Source organism: Lycorma delicatula, chromosome 4, assembly GCF_047948215.1.
Source record: "Lycorma delicatula isolate Av1 chromosome 4, ASM4794821v1, whole genome shotgun sequence".
Classification (NCBI taxonomy): Eukaryota; Metazoa; Arthropoda; class Insecta; order Hemiptera; family Fulgoridae; genus Lycorma; species Lycorma delicatula.
Genome location: NC_134458.1, coordinates 34,844,034 through 34,858,383, shown reverse-complemented (window position 1 = coordinate 34,858,383; position 14,350 = coordinate 34,844,034). Strand labels below are relative to the sequence as shown.

The 14,350-nt window shown below is 28.5% G+C and overlaps 1 protein-coding gene across 1 annotated transcript in view; it reads right to left on the bottom strand.

The window, feature by feature from the left end:
* Positions 1-14,350, bottom strand: part of LOC142323264 (uncharacterized) — an 81,932-nt gene that overhangs the window by 59,777 nt on the left and 7,805 nt on the right. The window contains exon 5 of the mRNA XM_075362669.1: positions 10,765-10,819. Within this exon, the coding sequence (XP_075218784.1) occupies positions 10,765-10,819 (55 nt within the window). The remainder of the gene's footprint in view (positions 1-10,764; positions 10,820-14,350) is intronic.

The following is a 14,350-nucleotide window of genomic DNA, read 5'->3' as shown; positions in this document are numbered from 1 at the left end:
CTCTCCAATGTATTGATGGTGCCTCTTGAAATGATCTGTATAATGTGTAATTATGGTATGATCTGAATATAAAGTATTTATTACTAAAAAAAAAAAAAAAAGAAACTGTTTCGTAAGCCAAAAAAAAAAATCATCTAGCATTGTTTAAATTGTTGACTATCACAGAGAATATTTTTAAGATCAGTACATTTATAAGTCATGTCTAGAATGATTATGTTATATCAAAAACATAAATTTACCATAATTAAAATCAAACTTTGAAGGAAGAAAAGAAAATTGTTACAAAGACTGACTTACAGTCTGTAATGAGATGGTACTGTTCGTAGCTCGTTACATACAATATTTTATATTTCATGAAAAAAAAATACTCACAATAGAGTGCCCAAAACAGTAGGGGCCCGACAGTTTCAAAGTTCAGTCTTTTTTTCTAAAACACATTCAATCTTAATATAATTAATGAAACTGAAACTACACAAAATTCAGTGTCCGTGAAATAAAAAAATATCCTCAGGCAAACTGTGTTTCATGAAACTATACATGATAATTTTTAACATTATGCAGGCTGCTAAATTTTAATTCCTGGGAAAAAAAAAGGTGGTAATACAGAAACCATGTGATACCTTCAAAAAAATGGTTTGTTCAGAATTGAAGGCTGAGTGATGCATTATTAAACCAAAAATAAATTTTATAAACTTGGACTTTTTTAAAATGTTTTGAAAAGTAATGTGCTATTCTCTACGTAACATTTCAAAACATAATCTTAAAACCTTTGGATGTTCTATGACTTTATTGAGCAAACAACAAATGGAAGGATCATATGTAAAAACCTTAAATGACATTTTACTCATTAGATCCAATGATACTCAAGTAAAAATTACTTGAACATAGGTTAAAATAAATACTAAAATTACTAGAAGACAAACGAGCAGAAATTCTGGCAAACAGTGTAAAACCAGATATCTCATTTTTTTGGTTAATTTTGGCATTAATTATTAGGCATTTATAGTAACAAGTATTAATGGCTAGATGTTTGTTTCCTCAAAAAGTACAAGTCACTTAAGTGATATGCATGTTTTCTGATACTTTCTTAAGCCAAAATTATCAGAGTCAAATACCCTGTTAATAAGGTATTCTTAACCTTTCCTAAGTTTTTATATTCTTCAGTTCACTCTCTCCTCAAGGAAGCCAAACACCATTTTATAAGCAAGCAAACTGAAAATGCTATATTATTGCTAAATTTATGGATAGATCCTTGGTTAAAAATTAATCAAAACCAAATAGTAAGAAAAAGATGTGAAAGTAATGCATTTTAAACCTCATTGATGAAAAGACCAACGTAAAAATAGCTTTAGGTAGATAACTACTTTTTGTGACCTACCAAATTTGAAAGCTAAGGACTACCATTAACTTTTGCAGTTGGGAGCATGTTTTGTCATCTGCAGTTGCAGAAGTGATCTGTAATTCACATAATGTATGTATATCTATAGCTTAATAAAAGGTTTAGGATGAGATAGCTCTAAGGGTTTAAACTGTCACTGTTTTGAGGAAAATTTCTGGTAAGTTTTTAAATACAATTTTACAATTTTGAGTAAAGTTTATCACAATAAGACCACAGTCATATCGGTGAGTGAGTGAGTGAGTGAATATGTATGTGTATTTGTATTTGAGTGTGTTTTAATATATATCACAGAAAAATGGCCCTTTAAAAATTGTTATATGCTATAACTTGACATTTAGCGTATGTAGATCATGTATAACTTCAACTGCATTTGTTCTGTTTTATTCATATCTAATAACTATAATTATTATGCAGGAAAAATTAATTATAAAATAAACCATTTTAAAATTTAAAAAAAAAAAACCTTAACCTACACTTTAACATATGTACCAGTCTTTTTTTAATGTAACTCTTTTGCTCTGGATGCTTCTCATATATTCTATCGTTTGTGGATCAGTAATGACAGTGGAGTTATATTTTTCAAAGATAAAATTTTATTTTACTTTGGTTGCTTATCTTATTTTTGTAATATTTATTACATTATATATTTATAGATGATACATATATTTAATATACATTTTCAGTAAATAGAAGCAGCTATAATTATTCACTTACAAATTTAGGTGTTATTTACTAAATATCTTTATATTTTTATAGTTTTAAATTAAGAAATGAGGAGAATTAAAAAAAAAATTATAAACTAATAAAATAATACTATTTAAATACAAATTTTTTTCAAAGAAATTAAGTGGTGACATCTGTTACAACCATGAGTAGTTAATGTCACCATACAGATGCCTGTCCTTGGGGAACTACACGTAATACTATTACAACTATATATTTTCAATGAAACCTATTTAAAAAATATATTTTTAGAATGTTATCTATGCTTTATATCTTAGTAGAATGATACTTCCTAAGGAGTATTGAAACAATCAAATTGTAAGAAAATATAGTTAACCACCTTTACCAAAACCTATAAACTATTATTTGTTTAATTTCATCATAAAGTAAGATAGTAAATGGGATCTCATTATTTGTCATACAAACATTGTGACATTAGGTTTACCTTAATTATACCATGGTATAAATACAAAGCATAATAAAGTCGACTGAATGTGTATTTATGATACAAATAGTATCAAAAATGCAAGATAATTTACAAATGGTAAAACTTTATATAAAACAGTTACTTTAATCTAGACATATGGCCATCAGTCCACAATTTAATACTAATCACTATAATGTTTCTCCACTGAATAATAATATCTATTCATAAAATATCAAAATAATGCCTTCCTAAAAGCTTTATAGGGCTCAATAGATTTTATATATAGAAAAATTACTTTTCAATATCATGTTCCTTAATATAGCAATCTTGTGTAACAGACAATTAAATATCTGTGTTGTTTTTGGGTGGATAATTAGATTAGGGCAGAAAAATTGAAATTAAGAGAAGTCATTTTTTAAAAAAAGTAAGGTTGTAAAAAATATAAATTTAAAGTAATGGTAAAATACTGGGTTTTTAAAAATGTGATGGACAGAATGTATGACCATTTTTATTTTGTATTACTCTCATAATTAATTTTTGTTAAGTATTACTGTAGTATTGCCTGAATTGTCCCCAAAAAATAATATCATATTATAAAAGGGAGTACACACACATCCTTATTATATTTATCTCTATAATTTTCTTTAGAGATAATAATACATTCGGTTATTTTTGATAACTTCAGTTATTTTAGTTAAAACATGTTTTTTTTTGTGCCAAGTAAGATAGTTATCAATTTGAAGCAGTTACTTTTTAAGCATAATCTTGTACTCTATAATACCTTAGACTCATTGTGCCATTTTATTATTATATATGAATAAATAGGTGACAATACATATAAAACAGTAGTTTAGCACTTAACTATCCACAATAATGTTTATTCAAAGCTGATTTGTTGTAGTACTACACAAGAGATGTATGCCAATATATATAATCTTACTTCTAGACAGAGAGATAAAAACATAGAAGTATTTTAGGAGTTCACCATCCAAATTATTAAGCAACTATTCAAACATGAATAGGCCAAAAGGATGAGCAGATACTAAAGTATACTTACATATATATATATATATATATATGATTGTGTATGGGTTTAATGTATTTGATAGAAAAAAATGAACTCTCCTACATTGGCAAATTAACTGAAAATTAAATGAGAAATTAAAAAAATTGCTGTAAATTCAACTTCTTAAACAAATTAATATCTCCTAATTGAATAACAAGGTGTTGGAGGACTGAACATAGCTACAGTAATCAATATTTTATTTGTCTGAAAAGCACATGCAATTTTTTAACTGCAAATGAACCATTAATGTGTTTTATGGTTAAAACTGACATCCAAATAGTAGCACTGCTTAAAATATAAAAAATTTAAATGCAATTTTTCACAATTTAAATCGCCTAGGAATTTTCTGCTTACATTAATTTCTCTACTGTCTGAATTCTTTTTTATTTGAAATTATGCAAAATACATTTTAAAATATTCTTGAATAACGTAACATACTGGTTTGCTGGTTGGTTCAGTCATTTCTTCTACCATTTCCTCTTTCAATAATATTAAATAATAATATTAATATTGAAATAATGAGTGATCATTGTTTTTACAACAAAAAAAATCATAAAATTAGAACCAAGCTATGGTAAGTAAAAAAGGCTAGAGGATGGATATGGTCTACTCAAATTCATCCACTACCCTCACATAATTGAAAGCTGCATGGCCTCAAAATAACAATGTAATTAACAAAACATAACATACTGAAAAATTCAGCATGTTTTAAGAAATACTTGACTACTGAGACATCTCTTTCCCATTATTATTATTAATTTAATTCTGCTAATCACACAGTTTTTTTTTTTAATTTTTCCTACAAAACTGTTATAAATGTCATAAAACCCACCTAGACCAGTCAAACCCCCCTTTAGATTATCAAACTCCAGATTAATAAGTCTGTACAGTGTACATGTATGCATAAATATATTAAAAACAAAAGGAGTAAGTGAAAGGAAATGTCTGAACAAAATTTAAAAACTAATTTGGTAAAAATGTAAAAAATAGGAAATTAATAATTTTTTTATGTATGAAGTATAAGTAAAAAATAATATAAAAATCTCATACAAGTTTAAAGAAATAATTAATTTTTTTGCCACAACTGGAAGAAATGACCACATATTATTTCCGGTATATGAAATATTCTAAAATACCACGTTATATTTTGAGATATTAAACAGGAAATGGTAACGATAAAATATAATATAATGATAAAAGATAAAACAAGGAAACTCAATTATGCAGTAAAAGAACAGTTATTCACAGCCTATTTAATTTTAATAATATTACTTATTGCTCATTGATTAGATATTAACAATATCAAATGATAATATTTTAAAACAATATCACTTTTACTATTAATGTTAAACACAAACAGTACTAATAACCCTGCAGTTGAGCTAATTTATTTCATAATTGATTGAAAAATATGTTTAAAAATTAATCCCTTTTTGCTGCTTTATATAAGTTTTTTCTTGTTATATAAGGGTTTTCATTTGAACTACTGTTTCTTCAGATAAATCATGAAATATGTACTGGTAATTAAAATATTAAAGCTTTTAAAACCTGTTTGACAGACAGGAAGAAGTAAATATGCCCTTTCATATGAATTTTTAAATTGCCATTTTAAACAATTGTTTAAAATAGCAGGCCTGTAAAATACAAACTTGTGTTTATCAGCCAGTAACTGAAATTTTTTTAATTCTATAAAATGTTAATATACAAGTGCATGTACACACATAAATACTAACTCACACATTCACACACAATCATAACATACAAATTTTCTTTGTTTTTGATAATTAAATGTAATTACATTGACCTATGCAGTTTGTTAGGGATGTATTATAAAGGAATAAAAAAAGGTCAGTCTTCCATACCTGTAAAAAAATTTAATTTCATACTTTGTCCTAAAAAAAAATAGTATATTTGAATAAATTTTTTTAATGATGTAGTAGCTACTTCTTCCTCATCTTCTGTAATTATGAAACCAAATGGAAATCAATTCTTTTTTCTTGAAATACAAATCTTTGAATTTTAGAAAAAAGTGAGAAAAAATAAAAAGATCTTCATTGAAAACTATCTTCTATCTTGCTAGTATTACACTTTCTTTTCATCCAAATATAATATTTCAAGAAATATTAGATGCATTACATTACAAAGAAAATGAATGAGTTGAGTTTAATATACTGCCAATTAAAAATCCTTTAATGATTTAAAAAAGTATATTTTCATCTTTACAATTGTTTACATTATGTTCTGTAATAATTTAGCCCCATTACGTGATACAAAATTAAGAATTAGCTTTAATTTATAAAAGTGTGATAATATCGCTGTATTATATTATAATTATGGACATCAAAATTTAACAAATTTCTCACAAACCAAAAATTAGCATAGCAAAACATGTTAAAAATGGTTTTAGTGGGTGCAGATTTCTAATATAATAATAAAATATGTGGAATTTTCAGTGATTGGTCCCAACAAACATTTTTTGCACTTGTAATCTTTTCCTAACATTTAAGGTATACAGTCTATTAAAATCATTTTAGTGACATTTACATTTATGATTTTTGTCTCATGCATTAACTTAAATCAATAACTAAAAAAAAGTATTCATTAAGCCGACAAAAATTTATGTAACTATGTTCTAAATAAAAAAAATGTTATTACGAAAACATAAAAACAGAATCAACAACTGCTACGATAAATAAAATTTTTTTAGTATGTGCAATCTACAAAAAAATATTAATGTAATTTGTTTTTATTGACTTGTGTGAATAATTGCTCCCCTGAAATTTTATTATAACCTGGCTGTAGTGCAGCAAAATTTTTAAACATTTTTTATGTAGGCAATTGTATTCATTATTATAGAAGTGATCAAATGTTAACTTTTCCTTTTTTTTGTAATAAAAATATTACTGTTACATTAATAAGTAAATTATAATCAAGAATGAGGATGATCTATGAATCAAAGGACTCTCAAGTGATGAGTTCTGTTCAATTACTGCATATGATGGTTTATTTGTTGTTTAAACAAATGAATCATAGTTCAATGTTTAATACAGAATTATAGAAATCCTTAAGCATGTTAGAGCTGATTAGACCATATTTTCATGCTTCACCCTCTGATTACCGCAGGCTGCATTTCCATCCACAGCTTATGAAAATTTCCACAATGTTGGATTGGCTGTGGTACTCCAGCGTCACCAGCTCCACGAAGTCCTGTTCTCACCACACCAGACAATTCATTATGGCAAATTATCAAGGCACACATACCTGCATGTCGCTACACCACAAAAGAATTTTGTGATGCTGTGGGGGACGCCTTCCATAACATAACACCAGAGATGCTCTGTTGCATGTCACAGAGAACACAGCAACGTATAGAATTGTGCATACATCATGAGAGTGTACACACAGACCCAATGGACCATTAAAATGAATACTATGTATTTTATTGAGTAAATAAAATAATTCATTATACTGCATTTTTCATTTATATCTCATTACAAATTTTAGTTCTAACTTTAAAGGGTACAGTGATTTCCTGGCCATTCTGTATATATATTTGGTTGGGTTCATGCTACAAAGAACTGAAGATGCTACACTTTGAATCATCTTAATCCAATGTAAACTTGTCATCATAAATTAATATTTAATTTGCCTAAATGTACTACCACCTAAAATAAAATTACATCTTAGAGCTTGTTCAAAAACTCAGAAATTATTTTTAGGAATGGAAATGGGTTGTTAGATCTTTGTTTTGTGCCAGTAAATATGAATTAAAAAAAGTGAGATTTAATAAATAAAAAAATGCTAACTTTTCCATCTGTTTATATTTATAATATACTACCTACTACAAAAAAAGTTATTTATTCATTAAAAATAATAATAATATTCAATTTTATCAAACCACAGGAAAGAAATATTTTTGAGTTACCCAGCATAACAGATAGAATGTCATGATAGGTATTACTGTGTGTAATAAAGACCATAAATCAAAAAATTAAAACTGGATTAGTAAAGTTTCAATCCAATTTGAAAAAGGACAAGATGCTAGACTGAAATGTCTTTTCATAGAACAGCATGACAAAATGTGATTGAAATATTTAAAAAAATATTTAATGAATCTTATTAATATAAGAATATGCTTCCAGAACAATCACTCTAATTTGAACCAGGCTACTTGTGAATTCCAACATATAATTATTTTACAAGAAAGTGTTAGCAATGTCCACCATATCCATTTTAGAAAGACTGTATTTATGAAAAAATCCCTGTCTATCAGGTAAAACTGATATCTATTAATCATTGTTTAATAATCATAAGATTAGAACATAACAGGTAGAAATTAAAACTTACAACATTACTATTTTATAATAATCATTTCATTAGAAATGTGTCTCTTAAGCTATCACTAAAAATACTGAATATAATCTTCAAAACAACTGACTGTGCAGAAACTTAAAATAGAAACAAAAATTTACCAAGATTTTTTGTCCTTTAATAACAATGACTTTTGTAACAGTAGTCATGTTGTCATCCAAAAGAAAGTTGAGACTACTGTTTAACAACCATAGAGAACACCGGTTTAGCACGCTATATAAAAATTTCTCACGACTTATATTTAAGGATGAAAAAACTACCATGAAAATTTCCAGGCATAATAAAAAATATACACGTAATATAAAATAACATTTTTTCAATGTAATATAATAATATAGATACCAAGATATCAAGGAATGGCAGTTACCTTCTCAACCTAGACACAGATATTTTTCATATGTTATACCTATGACACAATATCAGAAGTAAAATATACTACTTTTTCTTTGTGAAAAAAATGTCAAAGAAATAATTAGGTGGTAATATTTAATATCTTCACTGCTAAGCTCAAAAATGTGAGGGTGGAATGTTTTTTCTTCTGTATTACGACTACACTGATCCAGTGCTAGTTATATTTCAATTTTTTATTTCAAAAAATTTAATAGGATCATTTCCTTAAAACATAAACAATCATAACTGCACTAAACTTCATAATTACAGATTAAACCTATTCCTCAGATTTAAACTCATATAGATAGCAACATACAATTAGTTTAAGTTTTGTACTAAAAATTTACACAATCTGGAAAGGGTATTTTAGATACAGGAAAGGGAATCATACTATCACACTGCTGCAATGACGAAGTGGGATGAAACACACACACACACACACATTCTCAGGGAGATAGAGGGGGAGAGGGAGAGATGCATTTGCCTAAGTGTTTATGTATGTGTATGCATGTGCCTATGCAGGTAGCAGAAATCTGTCTGCAAACATGTGGATTTTTATCTTTCTGTAATTATTTTTTAAGTTTGTATCAGTTTGCTTCTTCTACTGTGTTTTATTTTTGCCCAGTGTTTCATTGTTGAGATTAAGTTCTTATTCCAAACGTTCTAGTTTCAAAACAATCAACACAATTCTTAAAACAGGCAGCCTATGATTGGTTTTATGGAAATTATATATTATTCTCCTTAATGCACATTTCTCAAAATTATACTTTTATTTATTTTGGATGAATTTTTCCTGGCATACTGAACATTCTACTTTCTATCACTTGTGTTTCCTTTGACAATAATTTCTTTAATGTATAAATTAATATTTCAAAAAGATTAGTCATCCAATCCTGAATTATTGAAAGTAACAGCATTTTCATTATATATATTTTTAAATACAATCATAATGATGTAATTACTTAAGCTTCTAAGTTCCACTCCTTTGCCTAACAAGCATGTCAATTTCAGTTGAGGCATTTTGATTTAGTATTAAATGATAATAAGTCCAGTCAAATTACAACAGACATGACACTCTCAGATTATGCAAAGTGATTGAAGAATGAACAATGTCTTATTCTGCATAATCGTTCATTCCCTTGTTCATCCTACATACCCGGACTACACCCATTAACCAATACCAACACATACCCAGAGGCAAGAAAAATGAACTGCTGTGCATCAACCAATTATGCTTACACATACTGTATGTACATAAAAAGTTTGATCAGAAAGTTCATGCAGTTTTATTTGTTTGAAATGATATGTCTTTATTCATCTGTGCTTATATGTCTTCTTTTTTTTTTTTTTAATTTTACCACATAAAAAAACACTTTTATGACAATATTTTTTCCAGTCTTCAAAGTACTTCTGGAATGTACTTTCCAGTATAGCCTTTAGAACACTCAATGATTTTTGTTTAGTGTCTTTAACAGGGATAATATATTCCTTTCATGATTTTTACAGTTTTGGAAAGAGACAAATATCACAGGAAGCCATGTCTGATGAATATGGTAGTTATGGTTTCATTAGAGCGAGTTTTATGATAAAATTAAAAAAAAAAAGCAGTGATGTGTAATTTAGCACATTATCACAGTGCAATTTCCATTAATTGATCTTTCATTAATCTGGCCATTTTTCACAAATAACAGAATAAATTGTCTGAAATATACACAGGCTTAATAGACAATCTAAATTTTTTCCAAGATTTAAAAATTATTCAAATTATTTTTAAAACTTAAGTAAATTTTTTTTCGTAATTAGATTCCAACAATTTAAATTTTAATACAAAATGAAAGTCAATTTTTGTTAACGAATCCAGTTTGCACACATTTCAATTTTCATCTACTTAAATGAAATTTTACACCTAAAGTTAGTTATAATAGCATTGAACCTAACTTCTTTTCTTCCTATTTCCTGTTTAGCCTCCGGTAACTACCGTTTAGATATAACTTCAGAGGATGAATGAGGATGGTATGAGTGTGAATGAAGTGTAGTCTTGTACATTCTCAGTTCGACCATACCTGAGATGTGTAGTTAATTGAAACCCAACCACCAAAGAACACCGGTATCCACGATCTAGTATTCAAGTCCGTAAAAATAGCTGGCTTTACTAGGACTTGAACGCTGGAACTCTCGACTTGCAAATCAGCTGATTTGGGAAGACGAGTTCACCACTAGACCAACCCGGTGGGTAGCATTGAATCTAACTGTGTAACTAATACACACGTAATGAAGGAAATAACAAACGTAATATTTGGTATTATTAAATGATTAACAACAATAAAAATTTTCTAACTCCTACTAACACCTTCTAACTTAAATACCTCAAAATAAAATAGTACTTACCATTAATTTTTTCCAATGTGTGGAAATGAGGGTACAAATGAAGTGTAGCATTTCCCTAAAATAAAATAAATGTTTTAATCTCAGAAAACATAACTGTGGTAATGGTACAATAAAAACTGTCCAATAGGACTGACAATAATCCCAAGCAAAAGATCTATCATACTGTGGTGTTTTACAAGCATTAAAACAATTTTTAATATTCATCTAACAATATAATTTATTGTCATTTAGAACAGAAATTCAGTTTCTTGTGATATATTTTTACAGAATTTGCAATATAAATACTCATAAAAGGCTACTGAGAGTTAAACAATATTAAAGGAACTAAATATTGTCATTCCTCATTAAAATATATATATATTTATACAACATTTTTCTTTTAGTTTTCATCACAAAAAATATTGTCTCTATTAGAAGCATATAATAATATTATAAATTCTATTAATATAAACCAACTAGTAAAGAATATTGAGATAAGACATATCTTATCTTATATGTCTTATCTCAATATTCTGTACTAAGTGGTTTATATTAATAGAATTAAAAATATAATTTAGCAGTACAAAGGAATAATATGAATCTTAAAATGATTAATTTCATATAATAATAGTATATTTAATTCAGTTTTTTATCAACTTACTTCCCTAATAAAATACAATTTACTTTTAGTTTACTTTAAAATCCTATATGCATTAATGTTTTTTTTTCAATACAAGCCAAATCAGCTTGAAATTCTATTTTTATAAAGAAGAATTTTTTACAAATGCTTATGCAAGTATTCCTTACTAAATGCAGTATGAATTACTAATTGTAATTATATATGCTACTCCAGCCTCTGGAACTTTAACAAAAATGTGTGGTTTACCTATGTTAAAATATGGACCCCTAAATGACCCTCAAGTCATTTCATTCAATACTAGAACAGGTCAGAGGTAAACCTTTTTAATGACTCACCATTGCCAAAATATTTGATGAAATGACCTGATGAGAGTCAAGACAGTTATCCACACTTTAATATATGTAAACCGCATTCAGCAAAACCTTTTTGACTAAAGACCTAAAAACTGAAAATGGCATACACAAAAAAACAGCTGCAAAAATATCATGCTTCTCAAGAATGTAAGCATTTATGTTTATTGTTGTTTTAATAATTCCTTCATAAACTAATGTAGAAAGGAACAAGCTTTGGCTTGGTATAAATTGCATTTTTTACAATAGTAACAGATAAATTACTGCAGTCTAAGATCCAAGTGCTTTCTTTCATTTTCCAGACTATCAATAGCATTGATCAGTGGTATCAAATAGGCATTTCACTGTACATCATCCAGGCACAACCATATCATTCAAACATAACTGTAAGAATGACACTATTTCACATATATTGTTTTCTTGCTAATAGTATGTAAATCTAATGTAATTTATCATTACTGTACTTATACGAAGCATAAATGAATCTTCAAGGCATTTTCCACAAACAGATATATATGATTCAGTGACTATCCCCTCCTGTATTTTTCCATTTCATCTTCTAATTCCATTCACACTATTCGAGGTCTGCTTAGAAAATAACCGAACTTTATTTTTCTTAATCTTCATTATTCATTTTACATATTGGTCCTCGTCCCCTTCAAAGTATTCCCCTTCTCTATTCACACAATTTTCCCAGCAGTATTTCCACTTTGTGAAGTAGTGCTAGATAGCTTCATTTGAAATGGACTTTAAGGTCCATGAAGAATTTGCTTTAATATAATCACTAGTTTCAAACCAGCATCCTTTCATCACCGATTTCAATTTCAGAATTAAGAAAAAATTGCAAGGAGCCAGGTCTGGCGAGTAGGGAGGCTGAGAGAGGACAGTCATCTGATTTTTGGCACAAAACTGATGAACTGACAAAGCTAACTGTGCAGGCTCATTGTCGTGGTGAAGGAACCATGAGTTGTCTTACCACAACTCTGGTCTCTTTTCGCGAATTTTTTCACATAACCTTTGTAAAACACCTTGATAGTATGCGTGGTTCACTGTTTCACCTTGAGGCAAGAATTCGAAATGCACAATTCCATTAAAATCAAAAAAACAGAGAGCTTCACTTTGACATTAGATCGAGACTAACATGCTTTCTTGGGGCGTGGAAATCTTTTGCCAATCCATTGTGATGACTGAAATTTTGTCTTAATGTCATAGCTGTAAACCCAGCTTTTGTCTCCCATTATAATCCTTTGCGTGAATGTCTCATCATCACGGCTTTTTCAAGAAGTGGCCGACAAATGTCCACTTGATGTTCTTTCTGCTGTTCGGTCATCAAACAAGGAACAAACTTTGCTGTAACTTGATGCATGTTCAATTTTTCAGTCAAAATGTCATGGCATGATCCAATTGAGATTCTAACCTCTTCTGCAAGTTCTCTGACAGTTAATCAGCGATTTAAGATCAGTCAATCATGTCATCAGTTGAAGTCAAAGGCCCTTCTGGTTGAGTGTCATCTTCAATTGACTGTTGACCACTTTTAAATAGTGAAAACCATTCATAATATTGTGTACGACCCAGAGCATCATCTCCGTACGCTTGTTTCAAAAGTTAGAATATTTCTGTAAAAGTTTTCCTGTTTCATGCAAAATTTTACATTGTATCGTTGATCCTGAAAATCACACATTACAAAAATCGCTATTAACACTTAAACATGTTGCAATCAAATAACAATAACATGAAAACTAAACAAGATATCAATAATCCAAGAACATGGGGTTACAGAGGAGGTAATGCGGAATACAATGCTGTCAACCCACGTCACTAAATATCTCGATTGGCGTGTAATTAAAAAATCTGAACAGACCTCATACATTGTGATCAGCAGTTTTTTCTTTCATATTTTTATACTATTAGCAAATTAACAATAGACTGTTAACAACTTACCAAACACAAAAATTTAAGCATAATTGATTAAAAATTTTATCCTATTCAAAAAACCAAATATCCAAAAAGAAAAGTAACAAAGAAATTATTAAAACAATTAATTTTATATGTTAGGAGGAGTAGGCCCAATGTGCATAAGATAGGAAACTACAGCCCCTGGGAAGTCCTGTAAGTAGAATTGTTACTTCACTGAGCCTAAAAAATTACTAATCTGCTTACTATAAGAAAATGCCATTAGCTGACACAATTAACCTGCAAGAAGGTGCTGTCAGTGTGATAGCTGACACAATTTCCTTGAAATTCATTTAAATGAAAATTGAATTTTGTTCATTATCCAAGAAACAACAGATGAATCATAAAGAATTGGTGAGGATAAAAAAGGAGAAAATAACTCACAGAAGGACTACATCTGATTGGAGTTGGTCATGATAGTCTACTACCTTGCCCAAGACCAGGAAAAGGATATTTAATAGTAACACAAAACATATAATAAAAGGCCTGCATAAAGAACAATAAAAGTAACAGTGAAAAATGATATCACATGCAATAAGTACAAATGCCATATCATGGATTCTACTATATAACACCAGTCAACATTGATTTTGTTACTAGTTAGTAGTTGCTGAATCTTATGTATTTTTGGGTGCTGATTCCAAATATAAAGTCAGAATTTCCC